We start from the raw sequence: 25,812 nt of genomic DNA, 5'->3' as shown, positions 1-25,812 counted from the left end.
ATTTTGGCGGCCACAAAAAACGCTCCGAGAGGGATTAGGAAACCTTTTCTCGTTTATTTCTCACACATTTAGAAAATGAAGCACACTATACAAATGTCCTCCGGCGAGAGAGAAGCGGAACATGCAGAAACCTTTGGATATGGCTCTCCGATTGGCTGAAGGCTAATATCGTGAGTTTGTCGCTACGGCGACCGGCCACTGCCGCCGCCGCCGCCTCCTCTTAAAATGTGACCCTATTTACAACGTGCGTCAGCTTCCTTCATCGCTGACGGGAGAGCGCCGAGGTCAAGAGTTCAGACCCGGCCAGCGTGGGAGCGAGCGCCACCGCCGCCGCCGCGATCCTCCACACTTTTCGACGCAGACGGGGGACAAAATAATCAAATAAAATCAAGAAAACGCAAAAATAAAACGAGCGATGGAGGGGGCGGAGCGTTTTCGGGCCTCATGCCAGGTAGCTGTAAGTGTCCTTCTCGCCGTCCACTCGCTCCAGGTACTCCTTCTCGATCAGGATGTCGATGCATTTCTGGGAGAGGGCGAAAGAGGGCGGTCAGCGGGGGACCTCGGGCGCCGCTGGCGGACGGGCGGACATCACCTTGATGACGGGCACGCGGGGTTTGAACCGAGACGACAGCTGGTTGAGGACCTCGGCCAGCAGCTGCTGATGCTTCAGGACCTTCCTCATTTTCATGATCCTCACAATGGCCGCCTGGAAGAAAAGCGTTTCACCAAAGGGCCGCCGGTCCGCCCCCACGCACGCACGCACGCACGCCAGCGCTTTCTCACCTGGATGAGGAGCTTGCGGTCCTCCTCGATGTTCTTGTGCGTGGTCTCCTGCTCTTGCTTCTGCTCCGTCTTCATGGGCACGTTGATGTTGACGCGCAACTTTTTACTACCGGCGGAGAAGGAGGAGAGCGGCGGTGAGCGGCGAAGGAGGAGTTGGGCGAAAATAAACTCGGCTGACTTTTTGTAACCCAGAAAGAGTTTGATGACCGTCTCGGATTTGAAGTCCACTTCGTCCACGTTGGCGTTCTCGTCCTCCAGAACCTGGCGAGAAGACCGGTCGACGGTCGTGGAAAAAAAAAGGCGGACAGGGGGGGCGACCGGTGGCTGCCCACTCACCAGCAGTTTGGACTTGAGCAAGATCTGCAGAACTTGTATGAGGATGTCCTGCGAGGAAGAAGGTGACACGTTCTAAAGCTACGGTGGCGCTGGGAAAAATGGCCGTGACGCCGACTGACACCCGTGCGCTTTTCGTACCGTTTTGATCTGCGTGCTGTCCGAGAGCTGCTGCACGGTGTAGCTGTCCTCCGTGTTGTACTGCAGCAAGATGGCCATCTGGAAGGTGGACGCCTGCAGCGTGTACCTGGGGCGAGGCGGGGGGGGTCAGCGGCCTTCCGAACGGCTAGCTAGCGTTGCCCGTACCTGTTCTTGAAGCAGTTGGCCACCAGCTCGCCTTTAGACAGGTGGTAGAGCCACGTCAGTTTCCGGCCGCTGTGTCTGCTGGCGTAGAACGCCGTGAAGCGCTGGTAGCTCCTCTCCAGCTGAGGGCGCGCAAGGAAGAAGGCGCCGATCAGGCCGCGTGGCGTCGCCGCGGCGGAGGCTCGAGCGCTTTTACCTCGGAGGGGAGCGCAAAGGTACAGGACTGCTGGAAAGGCCACGAGCCGGAACTCAGGACCTGGATGCTGAAGTCCACTGGAAAGACAAAGTCACGCGGGGGGTCAGCGGCGAGGCTCGGTCGGGAGCGGCGGCCGTTTGAGCGGGCGACTGACGGTCCAGGGGTTCCGAGTTGGTGAGGTGCTTCTTGAATTGCTCGTTGAGGTCCTTGCTGACGCCGATGTCCTGGAACATCCTCTGCAGTTTGGACGTGTACTCGAAGCCGCACGCTTGCTGCCGTAGATCCGAGGGGGGTGGGACGGGGGCGCGGTCAGAAAAAGGCAGGCCGGACGCGGGACGTCGGCGCCGGCTCCTCCCACCTTGAGCTTGGAGATCATGCTGGCCTCGGCGTCGTCGCTGGCACTGTTTTGGTGGACCAGGCGTTTGGCCAGCATCTTGGCGTAAAACTTCTGGAAAACGTCTTTGTCCTCGATGTACTTGAAGACCACCATCTGGGAGACAAACGGGCGGTTGCAGAGACCGGTCGAGGAAATGGCCTCCGCCGTCGACTTACCACTTGGTTCAGCGTGTCCTCCAGCTCCGCCTCCTCGGGGTTCTTGGAGCTGGAGTGCGACAAAAAACGGATGGGGACGGGAAACCCCACAAAAAACGGATCAGTTCAAATGCCCACATCCGATTGCTAGCCGTTCAAAGCAATTGGCGCCAATGCTAATCTGAAAGGTGAGGAAAGCAACCTCTTCTTAAGCAGAGAGTCGCAGTATCGGGCGAGCAGTTCGGGCGACTTGCTGGACGACTGCGCCATCCTGGTGACGGCGTTGTTGTTGATGAAGCGGCCGCACGCCTGAGCGGGCGAAAAAAGTCAATCAATCAATAAATACATTTTTAAAAAATCAGGCCCCGCCCGCCAGAGACGACGCCTTCACCTTGTCCAGCGCCGCCACGAAGCCGGCGTCGTTGTTGAAGGCCGACATGACCAAGGCGTTGTACTTCTTGTGCACGTCCAGCGTGGTCTGAACGTACACTTTGGGGTCCTGAAAGGCCAGAGCGTGAGGAGGGGGCGGGAGCGAGACGGCCGGCGGCGGGGGGTTCGCACTTACGTTGAGCGCCGCTTCGCCGCACTTTTCGATGGCGGCCAGGCCTTGGTTGTGGATGTGGGTCTGCAGGAGCTTCTTCAGCTCTCCCAGGCCGTCCGTGATGCGCGACACCAGGTTGTACATGCGCCCCAAGTCTGCGCGTGACCAAAAAGAAATCGATAAATCAATCATCAAATCTAGAAGAGCCACAGGACCGGGGACCTCACCTTCGTTCTTGTCGGCGTCCAGTAGGTTCTGGAACTCGGTGTGAAAGATCTCCAAGTGCTTCTCGATGAGGACCTGCTCGCACTTCCTGGCCAGCTCGTCCTGCGTGGACTCGTGGAGGTAGACCTGCACGCGCCGCTGCTCCTCCAGCAGCCGCGCCTCCGCCTGCCGGCCATCGGCGGTAGGTGAGCGGTCGAGCGAGCGGTCGGTCGGGTGATTGGTCCCCTCCCCTCGACAACGACTACCTTCTTCATATACTCGGTGACGGGGTTCTGCTGGAGGAACTCGGTGCTCTCGCGCGTGTAGAAGCGTTCCGTGTCCGTCAGGAACTGGCACTCAAAGTACTCCTTGTAGACGGACAGCGTGGGGCCTTTGGCGAAGGCGTCCTCCTCGTTCAGGCCCAGTTCCACTGTACGGCGGGGGCAAAAGGTCAATTGTCGCCCAAAGGCCGCCGGGAAGCTCTTTTTTTGCATTACTCTGGCACTGACCGTAAGACTGCACCACGCCGCTGATGAGCCGAGTGTTGATGGTCTCGCCGTTCCTCTCGCGCTCGATGAGCTTGAGCACGGCGTTGGTCACCTGCCGCGGGTGGCGCTCAGAAACGAGCCAAAAAAGAAAGGACGCCGGTGCCGCCTCACCTGCTTGTTGAGGGGTCTGAACAAGCACTCCCTCCAGGTGACCAGGGCCAGCTGCAGAGAAGAAAGCGCGAGTGAGCGAGCGATTCCCCGGGCCCGACGTCAGACCGAGGGGCCTCTTTCCCGACCGAGTAAATTTCGTAGATGCCCTTGCGTCCCTCGTCACACTCCCGTCGGACCCAGTGACGGTTGAGGTAGGCGCAGATGCCGTTGAGGACTTTGCTGGAGAAACGGTAGTCCTCCCACTGCTGCGTGTAGAACTTGAGCACGCACTCGTCCATCAGGTCTTCGCCGTCCTGGAAGACCACAACGCCAGCGCGTCAAGCGCCCCGCCCGATTGCCATCCCCCGTCGCCGCCTCACCTTGAGCAGGCTGGTCAGGTAGTTCTTCAGGAACTCCTTCAGCCTCTTGTAGAGCTCCAGGCCCACAAATTGGGCTCCGCCGGGAGTGTTGGTTTTTTTGGAGGGCTTGCTGGGGGGCACCGAGCCCCTGCCCTGGCTGGACTGGTGCACGCTGGTGCAGTAGTTGTACACGTGCCTGAAAAGAAGCGTTGAGGAAAAAAAAAACGGCCGAGAGGGGCCGAAAACCCCCCGGCGACCCGAGGAGAACGCGCGCCCCGTCGAGGATACGTGTAGAGTTCCATGTATCTGGACTTGGCCATGCTCTGCCTGGTGTAGACCTGCTGGATGCCGGCCCGCAGGTCATCCCAGATCTGGTCCAAGCCGATCTGCTTCAGGCCGTGCGGGTTCTGCGTGCGGTTGGACGACATGGCCGCGGCGGCGGCGCTGCCCAAGCTGGTGGCCGACGGTTCCCCGGCGCTGTTGCCGGGCGGCGAGGCCACGCGGGAGCGGCGGTGCGGTCGGGGCGACGACGCACGGCTCTCACAGGGCGCGCTCCATCGGGGAGCGGCGACGGCGAGGGGAGGACGGGACGGGGACGCGCTCCCGCTGGCGATGTGCAGGTGGCGCTGTGTGCCGCACCTACACCCCAGAGCTTCCGCGCTCGTCACCAGGTGACCTGCCAGAAAATAAATACATGGAAAATCATGTCGGACGTCCATCGCCGTCATCGTCCGGCAACTTTGGACCGGGAGGTAAAGAAAAAAACATTAGTTTTGAATTCCACAATGAAAGAAAACATGCTACTGATTTCGCGCGGGTGACCCCCGATGAAACCAACCACAACGCTTTCAATGACGACGACGACGCCTCAAACGCCACGCCGCCGTGGCGGCCTGGCGACAACAAACTCAGCCATAATTATCTGGGGATGAAAATATGATACCGGGCCCGGCCTGAGTCCGGCTGAGTCTCTGGCGCATGTAAATGAAACCAAATACGCGAAAAGCAGCCAGCCTTTAGAGAATGACTCGCCGAACGGGCTCCAAGGAATCTTAATTTTTGACACATTTTTCACAGCTGTCAGCTCCCATTTGGACAGCCAGTTACCGCCTCCTATGGTTCCAAACTTTTGACCCCTTTGAGTTATTACGTTGTAATATTGTATACACTTGGCTGAAATCACGACCCAACCTAATACTACCACGAAGACCTCCGTCATCCATGTCTTTCGATAGGCAAATTTTCCCTCCACGATTTGGACCCCTGTGTAGTATTATGATTCATATTTACTTTCCTTCAAATCCTCCTTTGCAAGCGTATCGTCGTCAACTGAATCGGAGCACCTTGCTTAAGTAAGCCAATTGATTAGTTAAGACGCTAATGACATTGTCGCTGTTGCCCCGTCACAATCGCTCCCGTCGGATAGACGACTCGTCCATCCGACGTCCCGACCGTTCTTTGGAAGAGAAACACATTGTTTCGTTAGAATGGAAGTGCGTGGCTGTTTGCGTGAGTCTCTCACTGCGACGCCATTGGTACTGTTAGCAGAGCCGCGTAGCCGCATTTCGGACGAGTCACGTTAGCTCGCTTCTGGGACGACTTCAGGGGGGGAAACATCCTCACCTGCGGTGTCGAAGCACACTTACCGCAGCCTTCAAACCCCCACGGCTACCTTTAGACGAGCGAAAACACGTCGCTCGGGGAGCTTATGTCAGTGTTTAAAATGGCAGCCGAACCGTCAATAATGAGTCAGGAAAACACGCCGCTAGCCGCTAGCTGTAGCCGGCTAGCTGGTAACTGACGCAAATGTCACGAGGAGGAGAAGCAGAGAAAATCCCCAATGATTTCTTACCATGTTTATAGGCCGTGTCGGCCGCTGGGTCTACGGTGGGAACTCGTGTGAATGCCGGCGGTCGCGTCCTTACGCCCCGCCGCTACTATGCTGCTAACTCGGCTAATGCTGCTAAGTGTCTTTGCTGGGCACAAAGATGAGCTCAGCGAGCGGAGATTCGTGATGCGTTCGAGTAGCCGCGGAAATTTCCACATTTACCTCCCTCGCCAGCTCCAGCCTGACTTACTGTCACTTCTCACGTTTGAAAAGCAGCTGGACCTGACTCCATAATTTCGGTGCTTGGTGTAGAATGATTAAAAAGTACTGAAATATAATATTTAGAATTTGACTGGCAAGCCCCCGTAACAGTTTGGCCATTGGACTGTGCCTAGGGAAACTAAAATGGTATGACAATGAAATGTGACAGTTCAATGCAATTCCATTACTAATTGAAGAATTCTACAGCAATTCATCTCTGACAAAATTTCACCAGGCGTAATATTAAGTTAAGTCTGAAATTCTTGGAAACAGTTAACTCTGTAGCGTTTATTAAAACCTTATTTCTTAACTTGTTTAAATAGTCGTGACTTGAACTGCTGCTTTGTCGAAGGGTGCCCTGAACTCACCACGACGTCACATTGGAGGCTTCCAGTGGGCATGTCAATTGAAGACGTTTATTTGATGAAAATCATTGAAGTATTCGGGTTTTAAATATTTCAAATGATTATGAAATGGAGGACAAACTTCTCCAATGTCCCAGGTTGCATCAGTAGCTTGGCTTGGATGGGATTCGTGGACTAATGTTTAGTTAGCGTCGTCAATTGCTGCCCCTGCTTTACTTTATCCAATCGGAGGCGTCTGAGCGACAGCTCCAGAGCCGCATCCGGCTCATCTCCCAGTTCAAATGGAATGAGTGTAATAGAAAATATAAACAAGGGGCTTTCAAGACTTTATTGAGCATTTCTACAAACAAAATCTGTGTAAACAAAGTCAGCACCATGTATTTTCCCTGCGTAAGTATCGATAGTCAGTTGATTTTTTGTTTTTTCACTCAAGGAATTTGTCAGAGAATATATCTGGATTTTCCTCGTTAACTCATTTGCCCCCATTAACGGCAGTAGGCATCCAATCCATTTAAAAGTGGGAGGGAGGCCAATGAACAATTGGCTCTTTGATAAACTCATTTGAATGCACATCTATCATCCATGGCACAAAAACAGTTATTAGAAAAATATTTTTTTTCAATTTTGCCTCCCACTAGTTTTGAGTCCCTGAAGGTCGGAGCACTGACGACCAACAAAATGTTCCAACGGCCAAATGAAAGCAAAAAAAGTCTTGTTTTACACCTTGGACAGAAAAGGAAAAAAAAACACAATAGGAAATCTTCCTGAAATGTTTTCTTTTTTTGGGACATGCCGACCGTCGTCCTGAAGGTAGTTGGTGTGAGTGCTGTTGAGAGTGTAAGGCTCGCCGTCAACGACGGACGCGGTCACGCCATCTCCATCTCGCGCTCAATGCCCACGTACTTGAGCGCGTCTGCTTGACTGTACCTGATGACAGAGACAATTAAATGTAGTCAAAAAGCACACACACACACACAATAGTTGCTCCTGAATTTAAAAAACTCATGTAATGATTTTAATTTAGCATCGTGATGCTTTGCAAAGTGCTCCAATTTAATTTAAAACAAAACAAAAAAAACGCCCTCATGCATTTTAATGGCACATTTAACTTGCAGAAAAATGTTGCCATTCATTCCTATTGATTTCTAATTGCAGAAAAATGTTGCCATTCATTCCTATTGATTTCTAACCCTGACGTGACTTCAATAAATAAATAAATTAAAAAAACATCCTCCTATGAACTCAAAGTGACCCACCTGTAGTCAAAGAAGAGTTCTTCCCCTGTCTGGATGGCGCGCTTGGCAAAGATGCCGATCCTGTGGTCTCCGTTCACCATCATCACTGTGGACCCACGCCGGGGGGGGGAGTTTAAGGTTAGCATCAGCGTTTCTGACGCGCCAAAAGCCGCCCGCGTACCTTTGGCGTAGCAGTTGGGGTTGACCGAGTGGTTGGCGAATCGAATCTTGTTGCCTTTGCGGGTGGCATCCACCACAAAGTCTGGAAGCGAGAGGGTGTCAAATGATCCGGTGAGCAAAAAGTCGCAGCGCCCGGCGCCGCTTTCCTACCGTTGTTGAGGTTGAAGAGGAAGCTGCACATGTATTTGTCGTAAACTTTGCCCCGGCGGTCCGCTTCATCCTGGGAGATGATCTGAAAAGGACGCACGTCAGAGCGAAGCGTTGAAATAACGCGCCTCTCTCGAGATTGCATTTCCCGCTGCTGGAATAACACAAATGTCAAACCAACAGGATTTCAAGTTTCACCAAAACTGACAGACGCTAACTTTGTGAGGTGGAGGAAAAAAACTGGAAGTGGACTTAGGTCCTCCGCTAGCATAAGCGATGAGCACGTGAGCTAAGCTAAAGTAGCAATGGATGTTATTGGCACGGACTAGGGGGCAAATTGGGAGTGTCACCAAATAGCAAATGGAACAAACAATTAGGATCAAATTAAAATGGAGAGTATAGCTGTATATTAAATTTCCTGATTTTCCCCCTTTTAAATCAATCATTGTCATTTTTTAATCCATTTTCTCTGTGTTTTTAGTTCAAAAATCATTTTGTAAAATCTAAAAATATATTTTAAAAAAAGCTAAAATAAACATTGTTTTAGATCTATAAAAACTGAAAAATCAGGGCTTTTAATTCAGTTCTTTTAATCCATATATTTAAAATAAAATCTAATTATATCTAAAATGGTCCGGCCCACGTGAAATCGAGTTGACGTTAACGCGGCCCGCGAACAAACCCGAGTCTGACACCCCTGCAATAGGGTGTTCCTACCTCGCCGCAATACTCGGAGATGAACTCGTTCTTCTGGACCGGCTCCTTGATGAATATGCCCCACCCCGCCACGTCGGACGGCGCCAGGAGGAGGTGCTGAGACGGAGAGGAAGAAAGAGCGTGTCAGCAAAATGAGCGGGCGACATTTAGGAAGGAAGGAAGGCCGGGGCGAGCATCCGTCAACCTTCTTGGCGCCCCTCTGTATGGAGCAGTTCTTGCAAGAGACGTTCTTGCTGTCCCAGTGTTCGGCGGCGCCGCAGGTGAGGCAGAGGTCCGGGTCGCACTCCCTGACGGCCAGGTAGCACGGGCACTGCTTGGTGTTACACTGAGCTTTGCAGCGGCATCCCGGGAAACGGTTCTGGCCTGCCCAACGGCGCCGCGGGTTACGCCATGGGCGAGTGGCCGGTCGCGGCGGCGGGCGGCCTTCTTACACTCGGAGCTGCACTGGCAGAATTTCTCGCAAAAATTCTGGGCGGTGACGCACGGGCAAGACGAGTCGCAGGGCTGCCTGGGGTGGTCGCACGGCTGGTAGTTGTACACGTGATTGGACGAGCCGTCTGCCTCGGGGGAAAAAAAATGCAAAAATGAAAAAATATCCTCCTTCGAGTACTGCAAAATCAAGTGGGCTCCAAAATGGCGAATTTCTGGCCACGAAACCGTGAGCACCAATACTAGCGGAGCGCCGACCTTTCTTGAGCTGGATCTTGCGGCAATGCGTGGCCCAAAGTCGGTGCTTCCTCTTCTTCTTCCTGGGGGGCGTGTCCTCATCCTCGGCGGGCGCGCGGGCGATGATGCTGGACTCTTTGACCCGGAACTCGTAGACCTGAGTCAACCAACGGGCGTCAGCGGCGGGCGAGGGGCCATTTTGGGCCGAGCCACTCCTTTTTACCTGTCGGCACGTCTTGCTTTCGATGAGGCGCGCGATGGCGCAGTAGTTGTCGTAGTAGGTCCCGATGAGGACGCGGAAGAGCGAGGCGTCGGCGCCGCTCCACTCCACCGTCTGGGCGGCGAGCTGAAGCTTCAGCTTGATGGGCGTCGGGCAGCGAGAGTTGCCCTCTGCCAAGCGTGCAAAAAGAACAACAAATGTCTCATTCATTTGCATTTCTACCGTCTTATATTTCAATTCATATCCATTTTTATTTTCTCAGGGATTGACTTCATGCACTTTGATTGGATAACTTTATACATCCCGTATTCGGGAAATTTTGTTGTCACAGTAGCAAGAGGGTGAGAATACAGACACAGCAAAAGACATTTTAGACATAAATAGATAGGTAATAAGTAAGTTAATTAATAAATACATGAATCAATATATAAATAAATAAGCGTGTTGCTGAAATTTATTTTCATGTTGACATACTAACTGATTTTTTTTTACATTTATTTCTATTGTCATTGATTGAACAGTTTCTACATCTTATTTCAATTGGCATTTTATGGGTATTATTTGAATTGCCATTTAAAAAAAAACACTATATATTTATCAGTTGATCTTTTTTTACTATTCAGATTATAAAAGCAGGACCTCGTGTTAATTGGAACGCAAAAAGGAAGTAACCTGAGCTGCTGCCGCTGTTGTCGTCATCGTCGTCGTCTTTGCCGCCCTCACGTTCGCTGTCCGTGTCTTTGGCGGTGGGCGTGCCGGGCCGGCTGCCGCCGTTGGCCGCCCGTCGGCGCCGTCGCCCCGTCGCCGAGCGCTTGGAGGGCGTCTTGGCCCGCTCCGCCGCGCCCTCGCCGTCCTGAGGGGAGGCCGGCGTGAGCTCGGGACCGGGCGGCCGTTCGTTGGGACGTGCTCACCCGCGGCAGGTTCATGTAGCATTCGTCGCCGCAAGGCTTGCCGTCCTCCAAGTTCTCCAGGTTCTTGCGTTTGTACGTGTTGGGCGTGGCGTGGAAGGCTGCGCCGGGCGGGCCAGATCGTCAGCGGGGCGACGGCGAGCGAGCGGGCGGGCCACGGCGAGCCACTCACGGTGAAGGAAGCAGTCGTATTTGAAGCAGCGTCTGCAGAAGAGCGTGTGGAAGGAGTGCAGGCTCTGCTCGCGCTGGACCGAGCGGGCGTTGGGGCCGTCGATGTTGGGCGTGCATTCCGGAGGGAGGGCGCCGGGGAGCTGCTGCTGGGTCAGCTCCTTGTACCTGACGCACACGCTCGTCTTGGGATCAACGGGAAAATAGCACTATTCCGCGCCGCTGGCTTATCGATGGGCCGATAACATCTCGATGAGTCAGCAACTCAACAAATACTCGGATAGAATTCTTGAAATGCGTGAATCGTGTGTGGGGCGTCCATACTTCTCTTTCAGCTCCTCCGTGGTGCCTTTGTCGGGGAACATGGCCGAGATGGCTTCAAAGATCTTGTCCGAGGGGAACTTCTTGTTGCGCTCGTCGTCGCCTCGGCCTGCGGCGGGCAAACCCTTTGAGATCACGTGGTCCAAAAGGCGGCGATGGCGGCGGCCGGAACCCTACCCTTGCTGGCATCGCGCGCCTCGTCCCGCCCGTCGCAGGCACTCTCCGTCTTCTCCGTCTTGAAGTCCGGCTCTTCCTCCTCGTCTTCCTCGTTGTCGCTGTACTGCGCCAGGGAAGCCACCAGCTCCACGAAGATCTCGTCGTTGATGAAGCCGCACTCTGGGGAGGGCACAAAGTCTTGGACTTCTGGGCCCGCCTGGACCGGGCCGGGCTCACCTCTGTCTCCGTGGACTTTCCCGTCGTAGTTCTTGATCAGCTCCTCGATGAACGTGCCGTCCTGGTCCAGGATCTCATCGCCCATGTAGGGAATGTTGTAGAGCACCGTCTCGTCCTCCACCTGTCAAACACGGAGCACGGACATCCATTTTTCTCGTTCGCTCTTTGGCCGCCGTCCGTCTGACGTGAAAGCCACGCTTTTATGGACGCAAGACTATTTATTTCGGTACTCGGTCGTTTGGTCGCCTGGAAGGTTATTGATAATTACCATTTAAATGGTTGCTCAAATTCCCTGAATACAAACTACGAATGACTATTTAGTCATACTTAATCCCCTAGTAATGATTAGGCTAAAGAAAAGCTCCAAATTTCCCAGACTTTTATTGTTGTTTGTTGGAGAACTTGTTAAGACCCTGACCGACGCCATCGCTTCTTAAAAGGGACAGCGCATGTACATACAAACTCATACACTCACACGTCGGCTCAGTGAAACTGCTCATGGCCATTGTTGGCTTTAATTGATGCGTAGAGCGTGTTGTTTTACCTTGTTTTGTCGCCGGTCTTTTGGTCGCCCGGACCCAAACAACGGGCGACCAAAAGACCGGCGACCAAACGACCGCACACAATTTATTTCTGACCATGAAGTTCTGCTGAAGCGGCGACCACGAGTACATGACGGGGATGGAGGCCACGGCGTTGAGGGTCTTCAGCGGAATGACCTGGCGGGGGAACTCGGAGAAACCGCTGTCCACCGTGCACTGCGGACAAAAGGGGAGACGCGGCTCAAGGACTGGAGCGGCGAACATCCCCGCGGGCGACAAACCCACCTCTCGCGTGCCTCTGAGCGAGCCCACCGATGTCATGATGTGAGCCGGCTGGATGCGCCGAGTCTTCCATTCTTGGTTCAAGATGTCGGTGCGTTCCGAGATCTTCAGACGGTTGCTGTTGAACATGGTCTGGGGAAAAGAGGGGGGAGGGAAGCTAGACTCAAGGATTTGGAAGGAGCGATACGGGGACCCAAAAGCGAGGCGTGCCAACGAACCTTGACCTCGTCGGCTCGCCGGAAGCGCTTGAGCTGGCGCAGCCGCATGTACTCGGACTTGACTCTCCTCTTCCAGCGGGCGGGACCTTTCTCCGAACGCTTGCCGGTCAGCACCATGATCACGCTGAGAACAAACCGTGACAAAGGTCTCCACGATGTGACCTTGGCGTACACACTTGGGTAGTAAACAGGTACATTCTGATCTGGAAGTCCACCATTTTGTCCATGGCAACCTCGAGAAGAAACTACTGCCGAAACGTTCAAAACAGAGCTAACATACCAAGTGACGTTGTCATGAATCATTCCATCTCATCTATGAGTGTACAGACAGACGTGTCCATTTCAAATTTTATCTTATTTCTTGGCTGGAGTTGACGACGTAACTTTGAGAGGAAAACGCCTCGCCCAAGTTAAGAAAAGAGGTATCCAAGGCACACTATACACCAACAGGTTAGCAAGAATTGGGGTGTCTTTACCTCCAAAGACAACACATTACACGCAATTACAGTCAACCGAGTTGAGACTTGGGAGAAGAACAATAACTCCCAACACCTGACAGCCGGGCACGACGCCCGGCCTAGCTTTTTCAAAGTTCCCCGACCTCACTAAACGTGTCTATCTGGTCGTGAGAAAAGCGACAAATATCACAGGACGACCGGAACGTCAATTGGCCTTACCTGAGCTGCGATATTCCGTCGTCATTCAAGCTGGAAGTGGCAAACTGGCAAAAGTTGCTCCTTTGTGCGCCGCCGCCGAGGAGCTCTCGTCTCTCCGTCCTCCGGCTAGCTTGCAGCTCAGCTTGTAGCCGAAGAGGAAATAAACCTTTCACTTTGGCGTCACACGGACTCGGCGTCACGTTGGCCCGCCGTTCTGTTACTTTTTTTAAGATGGTTGTCGTTTAAAAATAAACAGTACCCGCGTTTCGGCCCTGGAACTGTTTTGTTGGTCTTCCGTAGCCGGCATTGACGTGGAGCTAGCTTCGCTTTCGGCGGCAGCGGAGGATTCAAGAGGCGCCAAACGTTTGGGCCAATCAGAGGCATTGACATTAGGCGAGGCTAGTGTCCCGCGACTCAATAGGTCGTGGGTATCAGGTGCTCGGCCAATGGGAGATCACGAGCGGCCCGGGGCCCTCGGCGGGGGACATGTGGACAGGTTCCCTTTGTTCGCCCGTGACAGAAAATAACATGGTTTCGATGCCAAACTTTAAGAAAAGTGAATGTCTTCACGTGGTTGACTGTGACACCTGTCACTTGTCACCCTAGTCGATGCTAAATTAGACGACATTCTGTGAAAGAAATGAGATTCCGACGGCCGAATAGTCGTTCAAACCCCGCCCCCAGAGGACGCTCATTGGCGGTTACCATTTTAATTCAACCACCAAGACAAGAATGAGAAAGAAATACTGTACACAACCCAAACATATGAAAATAAATACTATGCCTTGCAGATAATAAGTTTAGCATGGAAATAAGTTGACCAGCTCCACGTGAGTGGATGGCACTTAATAGTAATGACAATAAACGTGATAAAAGTTAAAGAAAAACAATAAATGAAGGTTGTCGTGGTCAAATATTACTTATGGAAATGATTTGTGTCCACCCAGGTGACCTACTGTTAGCTCGTGAAGCTCTTTGTGAATTATTAGGAAAGGTATAGTATAATTTCCACCATTAAAAGCCTTTATTGTCATCATACACAGCTGCGTATAACGAAATTGGTGGTGCTATTCCACAAAGTGCGTTTTCCCAACAACAACAAAACATAAATAGTAATATAAAAGTATAAAAAGTCACATCCCGGCTAGGTGAATTCTAAAATATTGCACGGTCTAAGATATTGCACATTGTTATTACACACCCCAAAGTTATTGCACAGAAAGGATTGTGGGTGACCACTTGCGTTTGGGCCTTTTCTGGCACATTTCTTGACAAGTGTGAGCGGAGCTCACGGTGGAACAACCCAACCCCCGATAGACACAGGCACGGAGAAAGAGAGACTGTTGAACTGCAGAGTCGGTCGGTCGGTCGGGGGTTGCTTAACGAGACAATTGCAAACACTTGGGTCACGTCCGGGAAGGAGAAGCAGAAAAGAACACATCCCAGGTGACGCTCATCAATAATCACTAGACAGGACGCACAAGGAAAAAGAAAACACTCAACCACTAAAAACCCTAACCAAACATGACAATAATTTCTGCGTATATTGCCTTTCGTCGACATATGTCTCCCCCGTTAATTTTTTTCCCCGCAGTTTGAGTTTGTAAGACTTTTCCTGTTGTTATTTTTTCATAAAATGTTAAGTTTGTGCACCAGCACAAGTCCACAAGTCGAACATAACATATGCACTAGGCAAAAATGTGATAACGACCGCCTGGTGTACCCACAACACAATGATAGAGATATGGTGGCAGCAGATTTCATCCTGAAACTCGGAATGTGGAACGTGGGTCCGGGTGTCATACCGGTCATTAGACGTTTTCGTTTTCAAAGCATTTTACGAATAGTTTGGATGAATTCTTGACGCATCGTCGCAACTATTTTTGCTTTGAAATTGTCGGTTCAAGTCCTCTTTTCTGAGGACTGCCAAATCCTTTATTTCTTCGAGATTACCTTGTGTAATAATCCCAAAATAAGAAATCCCCCTCCCCTTTTAAAACATTTTAAACTCAACAAACCTATTTTTAAAGATATGTCCAAATTTTCTGAAACTGAGCCGATTCCTGAAAACGCCAAACTCATTTCCACACACCTGATTCTGCAGTGGTTGTTGATGTGTAATAAAACTTACACTAGACTATACTAATGCTAAATAATAATTGTTTCCTGAAAAACAACATCTGAAGAGGCTCCATGGCAATATTGACGATATTATTGTCTCAAATTTTCCCCTTCAATCCCAAATGACTTTTTTTAGAGGCTGCCCTCCCAAAAATGTTGACAATTTTAAAGGTAAACAACAGAGGACCATGAAATGAACACTCAATTCAATGTGGAAGTAAAATGTTACTATTTATTTCAGTTTGGAGCCAAGTCACTCGTTTGCCCGCCGTTTGGTCCTCTCCGCTGAGTTTGAAAAAGAAGAAAGCCAAAGGGTTCCAAATGTTCTTTATTGGAGAGGGGTGCGCGTCGCCGCTCGCTTAGTCGTCGTCCACGGTGGGCGTGATGGTCACGCCCCTCCTGATCTGCCCCCAGCCGATCAGCCTGCTCAAAAGGAGAGGGGGGTCAGATGGGAGAGCGCCCAGTCGGCGCCCGGTCGGCGTCGCGCGCTCACTCACCGCCAATGCTTCTCCACGCGGCGGCTGAGCGCGATCTTCTCGCCCACTTCGGTGCAGACGGGATTGGTGAGGACGATCTTGGCCAGATCGGCTTTGACGGCGCTGACGCGGCCCCCCGTGGAGAGCGAGCCGATGTTGACCATCAGCACTTCGTTCTTGGACAGCTTCTGGACCTGGAAGAAGAAAAAAAAAAAAGAAGAACGTCAATGGGCGTTCAATGGGAGTCGGAGCATCCCCGGTTGCGGCCGGCGCTCACCTTGGCGGCCTTCTTGTCCCCCTCGGTACGCACGCCCAGGAGCCTACGCAGCAGGAAGTAGGAGATCTCCAGCTCGGTGAAGATCTCCGGCAGCTCCCCGACGGCGCCCAGCACCTGGCCCACCATGCGGTCGGCCCGGCACAGCGTGGGGTCGATCTTGGTGCCCACGCCTGGTGGCGGGCGGGGAAAGGCGTGAGATCAGAAGCCCCGGCGAAGAGGAGCAGAGCCAAAAAAAAACACGCGAGGCGAAAGACGAACCGATGAGCCCCCCGGGCGCGGCGTACTGAAGGTCGTTGTGCTCGGCGCAGAGCGAGACGATCTTGGAGAAGATGGGCTTGCACATGAGCTTGCCCTCGTGGTCCTTGGAGACGATGCCCGGCCGCACCTCGATCTCCTGGCCCACCTTGAGGACGCCCTTGAGGATGCTCCCTCCCGCCACGCCGCCTTTCAGGTCCTCCACCTCGCAGCCGGGCTTGTTGACGTCGAACGAGCGGATGACTGAGGGAGCGGCGAGCGGGTCTTACTTCTCTCCGCCCCTTTGACCCCCCCCCCAATCGACGGGCGCACTCACCGATAAGGCGGGGCTCGGAGGAGAAGTCTCGCACAGGGACGGGGATCTTATTGACGATGTACTCGCACACCACCTCGATGTTGTACTTGAGCTGAGCCGAGATGGGGATGATGGGCGCGCCCTCCGCCACCGTGCCTGAGCGACACGGCCACTTTGGATGAACGACCGGCCGCGACGGCAACGCACGGACCCCGGGTGAACTTCCCCAAAGGCACCGGCTCTCACCTTGAACAAAAGTGAGTATCTGTTCGTACTGCTCTTTGGCCTGGCTCTCCTTCACCAGGTCGATCTTATTCTGCAGGATGAGGATGTGCTTGAGCTTCATGATCTCGATGGCGGCCAGGTGCTCCGACGTCTGCGGCTGCGGACACGACTCGTTTCCCGCTGGGAGGGAGGAGGCTCAAGGTCACCGGGGCCGTGTGCGGTCGATTGGTCGCCGGTCTTTTGGTTGCCCGTTGTCGCGGTCCGGGCGACCAAAAGACCGACGACCAAAAGACCAGCGACAAAACAAGGTAAAACAACACCGTCAATAAAAGCCAACAATGGCCATGAGCAGTTTCACTGAGCCCACGTGTGAGCGTAGAAGTGTTTGTATGTACATGCGTTGTCCCTTTAAGAAGCGACGTCAGTCAATTTGAGCAACGATTTAAATGGTAATTATCAATAACCTTCTGGGCGACCAAAAGACCAGCGACCAATCGACCGTGTACCACCGGGACCGGGACCGACCGGTGCACTCACCGATGAGGAGGAGGGCGGCGTCCATGACGGCGGCCCCGTTCAGCATGGTCGCCATCAGAATGTCGTGGCCGGGACAGTCCACAAAAGACACGTGCCTGGGGGAGAGATTTTTTTGGTTTGTCGGCGGGTCGGGAAAAGTAGAACGTGGGCTCGCCGGGCGCCCACCTGACGAGTTTGAAGTCGCCCTTGGTGCCGGGAATGTCGGTGGGGAACTCGTCGGGGGTGCTGCTCCCGCACGAGCGGTAACACTCGGGCCGGGGACAGCTGGGGTCATCCAGCATGTAGATCTGACGGCGCTGAGGTTAGCGCGGCACGCGAAAGGGGCGACCGACAGAGCTCGACTTACTTTGGCGTTGGCGTAGCCCAGCTTGATGGTGATGTTCCGCTCCAGCTCATTTTTGAAGCGGACGGTGTGAACGCCGGAGATGGCCTTGACCACCGTGGACTTCCCGTGCGCCACGTGACCGATGGTGCCTGCGTTTCGAGAGCGCGACACGTCACCGGAGGCGTCGCCACTGGCGGGGCGGACGGCGCAGACTTACCGATGTTGATGGTGGCCTGCCGACTGATGATCTCGGGGGAGAGGGTCGTCAGTTTGGAGACATTCTGCAAACAGAGGGCTCTGTGTGAAAAGCTGCTCGCGAGCAATAATTTAAAAAAATGCAATCAATAACACATTGACGGCGATACACGTCCAATCCAAGTGCAATGTTACACAAGTCCGCTTGGACGTTTTTCGTACAGCAGTTAACGGTGGCTAACAGCTTGCTGGGCGCTCAGTGTGCCGGGCAGTAGCTTAGCACCTGACAAGCGACACTTGTGGAAGATAAACATCCGCGAGATGCCACAAACGTCCCGGACACATGTACGCGAAGGTGTCAGCTGCGCGATGGGAGCACTTACCAACGTTTTTAGGTCTTGTTTGGCCAAATGAGGCTGGCTTAACGTGGTACCCGAATCGTCGCCCGCCATCTTGACTGAAAAAGGAAGGAAATTGGTAGCCGAGGACGTTGCCTGAATTCAATTCTTCAATTCAAACGTCTCCACTCCGAAGACGTATTGTCTTTTCTGAAAAGTGACTTATCTTTTTTTAGAAAAGCAGGAAATTTAACGCCAATGAAAAAAGATGGAACTTACACTGACTTTTCCCAAACAATAACGGGATCGGGGTCCTTTCACTGTGGCTGATGCAATTTGCAGGTACTGTCTAAAAACTTCAAGCCAATAAAATGTTGCGACCACTGACGTTAGGTGAGAGCCGTTCACATTTGTTTATCAGGAGTTTCCCCCGAATAGTTAACTATAATGTCGACTAACACTTTCCTCTCTATATGGGGTGAAGCGAACTCCGTCTGTATTCTTTCCGCGTGTTGACTCTGTCGTGGATTGATGACGACAGAGGAAAGTGTAACATCCACTCCAAATTGTATAATAATGCGATATTCATAGAATAAATTCGTATTTGATTCCTTTCCGATCTTACATGGCGATATTAAAGATGAATTTGGAATTCCGAGTAATGTTTTTGTTGGATCCACGCGTCCGAGAAAAAAGGAAGTGACGCACACGAAGAATCACGAAGAAGATGGCATCCACAAAGCCCATTGATCGCTTTGCTTTGCTAGCCGTCCGCTGTTGAGTCGAGTCGAACCGGGGTTCCGGGGCTCTGGGGCTCTGGCGCTCTTGGCTCCGGCCTTCGGCCCGACAGCATGGCGGGGTCCTTCCGGACCTGACGAGCCGCCAACCCTCATGTGCTCGACAAAGACGTCTCGTGTGGATTCTCGGCGACGAGGTGAGAGCACTCATTTAGCCGCTAAGCTAAAGTTGTCAAGCCCGTCCCGCCCCCCTCGGAACCAGTCCATTCGGAACCCCGACACCGGCGAACTATTGTCGCGTCCTTCCCGTGAACTTTCACCCCAGCGTTTCTGGAGGTTTACTTTGAAATGACCCGACGAGGCTCTCACCTCGTCTTAAATCGGGACCGATAATCTAAGTCTCCAACATTCACGCTAGGCCTGCAACTAACCGCGATTAATCGGTCGATATGAAGTCTCATTTGGCCATGCTTTGCTCGATTCCTTTATATTCTCGCTCATTCCCTCATACTTTGGTGGCATGTAAGTATTGTTGCACTTTTCATTCACACGTTGTCTTTGTTTACAAGCAGGCTGGAAACGCAAACACGGGAAATGCGAGCCTCGGCTCGGAGCCGGCGCCCCGGAAGCCGCGAGTGAGGGTCTTTGCTAACGTCGGGCCGGCACGGTGGAGCGCTGTCCTCTGATTGGTTGGGACCAACGCCCTCTGACATGCCCGTGGCCAATAAGAGGTGAGTAGATAAGATTTCCCAAAGTGTCCAAGATGGTACGGAGTATTTGTTAAAGTTTCTGTGCGGAGTGGAAAACGCCGAGTTGGCGTTTTTAAGGCCGGCTGGATCTCGCCGTTCCTCAGGTGCGTCATGTCGGGGGCGGACGCGGAGGTGTACCTCTCCCAGGTACACGACGGCAGCGTGTCGTCGGGCTTCCGGGCGCTCTACGAGGAGCGTCTGCTGTTGGACGTCACGCTGACCGTCGAGGAGCGCCACTTCCAGGTGGGGAGCGCGGAGCCCCGCCCCCCCCCGTCATCCATCCTGATCGTCCTCGCCTTTTTCAGGCTCACAAGGCGCTGCTGGCCACCCAGAGCGACTACTTCCGGGTCATGTTCACGGCGGACATGCGCGAGCGCGACCAGGACAACATCCACCTGAAGGGGCTGACGGCGGCGGGCTTCGGCCACATCCTGCGCTTCATGTACTACGGCTCGCTGGAGCTCAGCATGCCGACCGTGCAGGAGATCCTCCAGGTGACCTAGCCTTCGTCGGCCCGTGGGACGGTGGCGGCGCGAGACGGCCCGCCCACCGTTTGCCGGCCTGGGCGCAGGCGGCCATGTATGTGCAGCTGACGGAGGCGGTGGAGTTCTGCTGCTCCTTCCTGCTGGCCAAGATCTGCCTGGAGAACTGCGCAGAAGTCATGCGGCTCCTGGAGGACTTCAGCGTGGGCGCCGAGGGCGTCCAGGAGCGGCTGGACGACTTCCTCCTGGACAACTTTGTCCCGCTCATGAGCCGAGCCGACTTCCTGTCCTACCTCAGCCTGGAGCGACTGCAGGTGGGCCAGGCCAGGCCGTCCAAGAGCTGTGCTTGCGACTCACATCTTGGCCACCAGATGGCGCCCAATTTGGCACGAACCGGGTGGTCTGGAACGCTAACTTTTGCTAACTTTTGCCGCAGGCCTACCTGAACAGCGACGCCCTCAGTCGCTACCCGGAAATCGAGCTGTACGAAGCGGCGCAGTCTTGGCTGCGGCACGACCGGCGGCGCTGGAGACACGCCGACGCCGTGGTCCGCTCGGTCCGCTTCTGCCTCATGACGCCCGCCGACATTTTCGAGAAGGTGGGGGAGACCCCGTTCGGCGTGGTGTGGAATCCCATTTAGTGATTTTTGTTTTTTCTCCCGGCGCCAACAGGTGAAGACGTCGGAGTTCTACCGCTATTCCAGGCAGCTGCGTCAGGAAGTGGAGCGGGCCGTGGGCTACTTCCACGACGTCCACCGCCAGCCGCTGGCCGGGACCCGGGCCAACCGCGTCCGCTCGCGGCGCCCGCAGACGGCCGTCTTCCGCGGCATGATCGGCCACAGCATGGTCAACAGCAAGATCCTGCTGCTGCGGCGGCCCCGGGCCTGGTGGGAACTGGAGGGCCCCCAGGTGCCCCTGCGGCCCGACTGCCTGGCCGTGGTGGACGACTTTGCCTTCCTGCTGGGGGGCGAGGAGCTGGGCCCCGACGGCGAGTTCCACGCCTCCTCCAAGGTCTACCGCTACGACCCCCGGCAGAACTCGTGGCTGCGCATGGCCGACATGTCCGTGCCCAGGTCAGGCAATTATTCTGTTTTTTTAAAAAAAGTGTCCATTTGAATAACATTAGTATGAATCTTTTTTTTAAGACTTTTCATGACCCCTTATTTTGTGTGTGTGTGTGTGTGTGTGTGTGTGTGTGTGTGTGTATGTATATATATATATATACACATACATATATACATATATATATATACACACATATATATACACATATATATACACACATATATACACACATATATACACACATATATACACACATATACACACATATATATATACACACATATATACACACATATATATACACACATATATATACACACATATATACACACATATATATACACACATATATATACACATATATATATATACACACATATACACACATATATATATATATATACATATATATACACGTGTATATATATACACGTGTATATATATACACAAGTATATATATGCGTGTATCTATGCGTGTGTATATGTGTGTATATTTATTTATATATATTTTTTTAATTTAAATGAATTCCTTATAAGAATGTGTGTCTTTTGAGGCTGAAAGCAAGTGGTTGGCTTGACGAATGCAAATTTGCCCCACCACTAGAGGGAGCCTGCACTAAGATAAGGTCTTTGCTGGGCTAAAAGCGGGACGTCTGTGGACTTTCAGGTCGGAATTCGCCGTGGGCGTGATCGGCAAGTTCATCTACGCGGTGGCGGGTCGCACGCGGGACGAAACCTTCTACTCCACCGAGCGCTACGACATCACCGAGGACCGCTGGGAGTTCGCCGACCCGTACCCGGTCAACAAGTACGGACACGAGGGCACGGTCCTGGGGGGCAAGCTCTACGTCACCGGCGGCATCACGTCCTCGTCCACCTCCAAGCAGGTGTGCGTTTTCGACCCGGGCCGGGAGGCGGCGGGGGCGGACGGGGGGCCGGACTCCCCGCACGGGCGGCGCGGGCATCTCGCCGCCGCCGCCTCTGCCCCCGCCCCCACCACCGCCTCCTGCCGCTGGGAGAACAAATCCAAGATGAACTACGCCCGCTGCTTCCACAAGATGATCTCTCACAACGGGAAGCTGTACGTCTTGGGCGGCGTGTGCGTGGTCCTGCGCGCCTCCTTCGAGTCGCAGGGCTGCCCGTCCACCGAGGTCTACGACCCGGACGCCGACGAGTGGACCATCCTGGCCTCCATGCCCGTGGGGCGCAGCGGGCACGGCGTGGCGGCGCTGGAGCGCCGCATCGTGGTGCTGGGCGGCCTGTGCTACAACGGCCACTACAGCGACTCCATCCTGACCTTCGACCCCGACGACAACAAGTGGAAGGAGGACGAGTACCCCCGGATGCCTTGCAAACTGGACGGGCTGCAGGTGTGCACCTTGCGCTTCCCCGAGTACGTGCTGGAGCACGTCAGGCGCTGCAGCTGAGGAAGGCTTTTTTTTCCCTTTTCTTTTCTTTTTTTTGTTCGTGCAAAAGCTTGCATCTTTGCTTTTGCCTCAAGGGCGTCTTTAAATGTTATTTATTTAGCCGGCTATGCAGTATTACATTGTCTTTTTATTTATTACCGAGACCCGACATCTTTGTTTGTTTGGAACTCACTGTTGTCAAAGTGTGAATTTGGACAGATGGCCTCATTTCAAGACCATCTTCTTTCTCTCCCACTTTGTGCTGAGAAGGAAAAAGACAACCATGTTGTTCAAGCTAAATGCTACACAATCCAATCTCTTAAGTTGTTGGGGGTTCCAGAACATTTCAACCTTGTTGCTACTGTTATTTTAACTATGCACTTTTTTCTTTTTTACTGGTCTGTTTTTTTAATGTCCACAGAAGTGTCAAAGCGTTCCTTTTAGCTTATTTAAAAAAAGAAATACATCTGTCCACCTGCGGTCACATCTTACTACGTTACCTTGCCAGCACTGAAATTGAAGCAGAGGGTGGAGAAAGTTATCTAGAAACGTCGGTCAATTCTCTTTAGAAACGTTTGTAGCTTCTTTCCACTAATAAATGTTCATATGGGTTGATTTTGATGTGACAGATCTTTTTTTAAACGCAATGTGAATTACAGCAAATTTTGACTGTTCTTTCGTGTCCGGGCTGCTTGATTAGTTGTCGTTTTTCAATAGCTTCTCTTTAATTCAACTTAGTAAACATTTTTAAAACAAAATCTATGTAATAGTAGTACAAATATTTGTTTTTAATATACTATTTATATATCTAGTAGAAGCTGCCGGTGAGTTACGAAGCCGACACTCCTTAAAACATCTCGCCTAATAACAGGATATCTATTGCACTGCGCCTCGGTGCTTTCAACGCGCATGCGTATAACCTTCCGAATTGCCGTAGAAAGCGAACGCGACCAGGTCAGATCATGTCAGATTTTAAACTGGTAGGTAATCATTTACTTGTGCATTTCTTCTATTTTTAACACAATTAGCAGGGCTATTTCGGTGTCAGTATTACCTTCTGGTTTCCGGTTGTGACCTCAGTTGTCTTTAGCTAGCAAAAAGTCGTGAGGAAATGCTGTCCTACGACAAACTAACTGCTAATATTAGTGTGATGCTATTTAAAGAGATGGGAGAATGCTTAGCTAACAAAATGGTGCCTTTTGAAACGGTTGCCTTGACTCCTTTTGCATTGCATGACGCGTCGAGCTTTTCATTCAATTTTCGTTGCTAATGTGACATGTCTCCTCTTCGAATGGCGTGTATTTGTTGTGTGCGCTTGTTTCTCCGGTAGGTGTCGCTGTTCGCCGCCTGCGAGGCCGCAAAAAGGAGCCCGAAGCCGACTATGAGCATCGACGAGGTACTAAAAGACGAAAAGTTGAAGTCACATTTTGATTGTATGTGCGTTATAAAGTGGAAATAGAAACTCGTTATTAGGTAGTACTTTCATTTTAAAATGGATTGTTTGTGATGAGACTTTCCAAGATGTACTGCTTGAGAAAAACACAAAAAACAAATGAAAGTGAACACAAAAGAAGTAGAAAAGTCTATGAAAATGTACAGTGAAGAAAAAGGGGTCATTTGTGATTTTCTTTGTCAGCTGCCGTCTTTGTACAGTCGACCCGAAGAGGAGCGCCGTCGAGCGGACCCCGCCACGGCGACGGCCGGCCCCTTGGAGCAGAGCGTGGCGTCTCTGAGGAAATGGGCGGCGCCGTACGCAGACCGATGTCAGGTGCGTTCGACTCGCTGGCTGGCAGCCAAACTTGATCGTTGTTTTGGGGCAGCCCTGATAACTCGCCGACTGCATCTATTGACCCCTCCCAGTCCAACGTCCATCGCCGTTAGTGGCGCAGAAACGTCCGGACTCACTTCTTCGTTTGTTTGTTTGTTTGTTTGTCTGACAGCAAAGCCAAAGGACGGCAGCGGGCAAAGTTGAGGAAGTGTACAAAAGGGCGGAGCCCGCCATTTCCGCCTCCACCGCCGTAGTCACAGGTGAGGAGATTTCTTTTTAGATGAGATAACTTTATTCATCCCGTATTCGGGAAATTTTACACGGAACCAATGAGCTTTTTTGCTTGGGTGGGGCGTCCAGACGCATACCGCTGGTTGAGCGACCCACCCCCCGACCTTTACCCCAGCGTGGCGGCGGTGGGCTTCTCGGGCTTCCTGGGAGTCTACTTGGCCAAAGGTGAGCCACTCGTACGCTTTCCCACCACGTCCGATAAGATAAGACGCTCCTATTTTGACGGCGGCGTGGCTTGTCTGGTATTCGCAGGGTCGAAGGTCAAGCGCGTGGCCTTCCCGCTGGGCCTGATGGCGCTCAGCGCCTCCCTTTTCTACCCGCAACGGGCCGCCTCCATTTTCAAGGTTTGCGTGAATGTATTTGAGTTGAGTTTTATTCCCCTTTCTCGACTGGAGACCAATCAACAATTTGTCTAATACTGTGGTTTTTGCGCAGATGAGTCAAGACTCGGCGTTTGAGTGGTTTCAGAGCGGCCGGGTGGCCGTGGAGATGCTGTGGAAAGAGCCGCCGTTTGGCAAAAACAAGGTGAGTTGGCTCGCCCGCGTCTACGAGTCCAGATTCAAAAATAACAAGCTCCTCGTCTGTCAAGTCGGACGAGACGGAGCGCCGAGAGAGCGGCGGTGGCGGCGGCAAGTCCGGCTGATGTCACCAAGATATCGCTCCAATTCATTTTTAGCCGGGAGTGGCAAAGGATTGGCCGCTTCGGTCCAGTTGGATAGGACGTTTAGCGCCGTCAATGAGTAAATATGTACATCACTGTTGTGTCAACTTGACTTGTGGACATCCTGCAATTTTGGAATGGATTAAAGGACACACATAAGCTATCCTCTGTGCAAGCAGTCTTTAGTAAGTAGTTTTGTCTAGTAGAATGGTGGCCATCTTGGACAAGGATTTCTCAATAGCTTGAGTACAATTTCAATTAGCCTAAGTAGGCTTTTAATGAGGGTCTGTCATACAAGCCCCGGCCGGGGGCCAATTGGACAGTGTTTTCCATTTACGTGACATCAAATTGTATTATTAGTTTAGGCCAGGGGTGTCAGACTCGGGTTGGTTCGCAGGCCGCGTTAACGTCAACTCGATTTCATGTGGGCCGGACCATTTTAGATATAATATTTAGATTTTTTGGATAAATGGATTAAAAGAACTGGATTAAAAGCCCTGAATATTCTGTTTTTTATAGATCTTAAACAATGTTTATTTGAGCTTTTTTTGTTTTAATATTTAGATTTTACAAAATGATTTTTGAACTAAAAACACAGAAAAAATGGATTAAAAA

General features: G+C 52.3%; 5 protein-coding genes across 7 annotated transcripts; 2 read left to right on the top strand and 3 right to left on the bottom strand.

Annotated features, from left to right (window-relative positions):
- Window positions 1-34: 34 nt before the first annotated feature.
- LOC144091998 (cullin-1) lies at window positions 35-5,927 on the bottom strand. Its single transcript, XM_077624729.1, has 22 exons — window positions 5,741-5,927; window positions 4,177-4,564; window positions 3,910-4,084; window positions 3,676-3,843; window positions 3,551-3,601; window positions 3,401-3,491; window positions 3,158-3,321; window positions 2,915-3,077; window positions 2,712-2,842; window positions 2,538-2,645; window positions 2,349-2,455; window positions 2,168-2,216; window positions 1,974-2,105; window positions 1,770-1,887; window positions 1,616-1,692; window positions 1,423-1,541; window positions 1,258-1,363; window positions 1,120-1,167; window positions 962-1,044; window positions 784-889; window positions 593-706; window positions 35-523 (listed from the first exon to the last, which is right to left on the bottom strand). Exons 2-22 carry the CDS (start codon window positions 4,314-4,316, stop codon window positions 443-445), a joined length of 2,331 nt encoding a protein of 776 aa, XP_077480855.1. The 5' UTR covers window positions 4,317-4,564; window positions 5,741-5,927; the 3' UTR covers window positions 35-442.
- Window positions 5,928-6,656: 729 nt separating this feature from the next.
- On the bottom strand, window positions 6,657-13,349 carry ezh2 (enhancer of zeste 2 polycomb repressive complex 2 subunit). Its single transcript, XM_077624720.1, has 20 exons — window positions 13,217-13,349; window positions 13,017-13,137; window positions 12,340-12,463; window positions 12,125-12,253; window positions 11,936-12,055; window positions 11,298-11,418; window positions 11,082-11,240; window positions 10,908-11,013; window positions 10,588-10,751; window positions 10,419-10,516; window positions 10,180-10,360; window positions 9,511-9,677; window positions 9,309-9,444; window positions 9,053-9,178; window positions 8,806-8,984; window positions 8,622-8,717; window positions 7,908-7,989; window positions 7,759-7,839; window positions 7,599-7,683; window positions 6,657-7,269 (listed from the first exon to the last, which is right to left on the bottom strand). Exons 3-20 carry the CDS (start codon window positions 12,454-12,456, stop codon window positions 7,209-7,211), a joined length of 2,208 nt encoding a protein of 735 aa, XP_077480846.1. The 5' UTR covers window positions 12,457-12,463; window positions 13,017-13,137; window positions 13,217-13,349; the 3' UTR covers window positions 6,657-7,208.
- Window positions 13,350-15,328: 1,979 nt separating this feature from the next.
- On the bottom strand, window positions 15,329-18,884 carry eif2s3 (eukaryotic translation initiation factor 2, subunit 3 gamma). The gene is made up of 12 exons (XM_077624509.1): window positions 18,319-18,884; window positions 18,085-18,158; window positions 17,724-17,787; window positions 17,528-17,655; window positions 17,347-17,468; window positions 17,182-17,276; window positions 16,666-16,824; window positions 16,441-16,575; window positions 16,128-16,367; window positions 15,870-16,039; window positions 15,614-15,786; window positions 15,329-15,539 (listed from the first exon to the last, which is right to left on the bottom strand). Exons 2-12 carry the CDS (start codon window positions 18,151-18,153, stop codon window positions 15,476-15,478), a joined length of 1,419 nt encoding a protein of 472 aa, XP_077480635.1. The 5' UTR covers window positions 18,154-18,158; window positions 18,319-18,884; the 3' UTR covers window positions 15,329-15,475.
- On the top strand, window positions 18,743-22,640 carry klhl15 (kelch-like family member 15). Of its 3 annotated transcripts, XM_077624508.1 has the most exons (9): window positions 18,743-18,973; window positions 19,349-19,507; window positions 19,630-19,768; window positions 19,831-20,019; window positions 20,097-20,321; window positions 20,444-20,605; window positions 20,679-21,079; window positions 21,739-21,958; window positions 22,130-22,640. In XM_077624508.1, exons 2-9 carry the CDS (start codon window positions 19,488-19,490, stop codon window positions 22,496-22,498), a joined length of 1,725 nt encoding a protein of 574 aa, XP_077480634.1. In that variant the 5' UTR covers window positions 18,743-18,973; window positions 19,349-19,487; the 3' UTR covers window positions 22,499-22,640. The 3 variants fall into 3 exon arrangements, with proteins under 3 accessions (XP_077480634.1, XP_077480631.1, XP_077480633.1); XM_077624505.1 differs by having other exon boundaries at window positions 21,739-22,640; XM_077624507.1 differs by having other exon boundaries at window positions 19,346-19,507; window positions 21,739-22,640.
- A 692-nt stretch (window positions 22,641-23,332) lies between these two features.
- On the top strand, window positions 23,333-25,360 carry apoob (apolipoprotein O, b). Its single transcript, XM_077624563.1, has 8 exons — window positions 23,333-23,457; window positions 23,808-23,873; window positions 24,114-24,245; window positions 24,418-24,505; window positions 24,606-24,701; window positions 24,789-24,880; window positions 24,972-25,061; window positions 25,126-25,360. Exons 1-8 carry the CDS (start codon window positions 23,440-23,442, stop codon window positions 25,177-25,179), a joined length of 636 nt encoding a protein of 211 aa, XP_077480689.1. The 5' UTR covers window positions 23,333-23,439; the 3' UTR covers window positions 25,180-25,360.
- Window positions 25,361-25,812: the final 452 nt, after the last annotated feature.

The sequence above is a fragment of the Stigmatopora argus genome, chromosome 17 (assembly GCF_051989625.1).
Source record: "Stigmatopora argus isolate UIUO_Sarg chromosome 17, RoL_Sarg_1.0, whole genome shotgun sequence".
In the NCBI taxonomy this organism is placed as follows: Eukaryota; Metazoa; Chordata; class Actinopteri; order Syngnathiformes; family Syngnathidae; genus Stigmatopora; species Stigmatopora argus.
The sequence above is the reverse complement of the archived record's forward strand: the minus strand, read 5'-3'. Positions and strand labels throughout refer to the sequence as shown.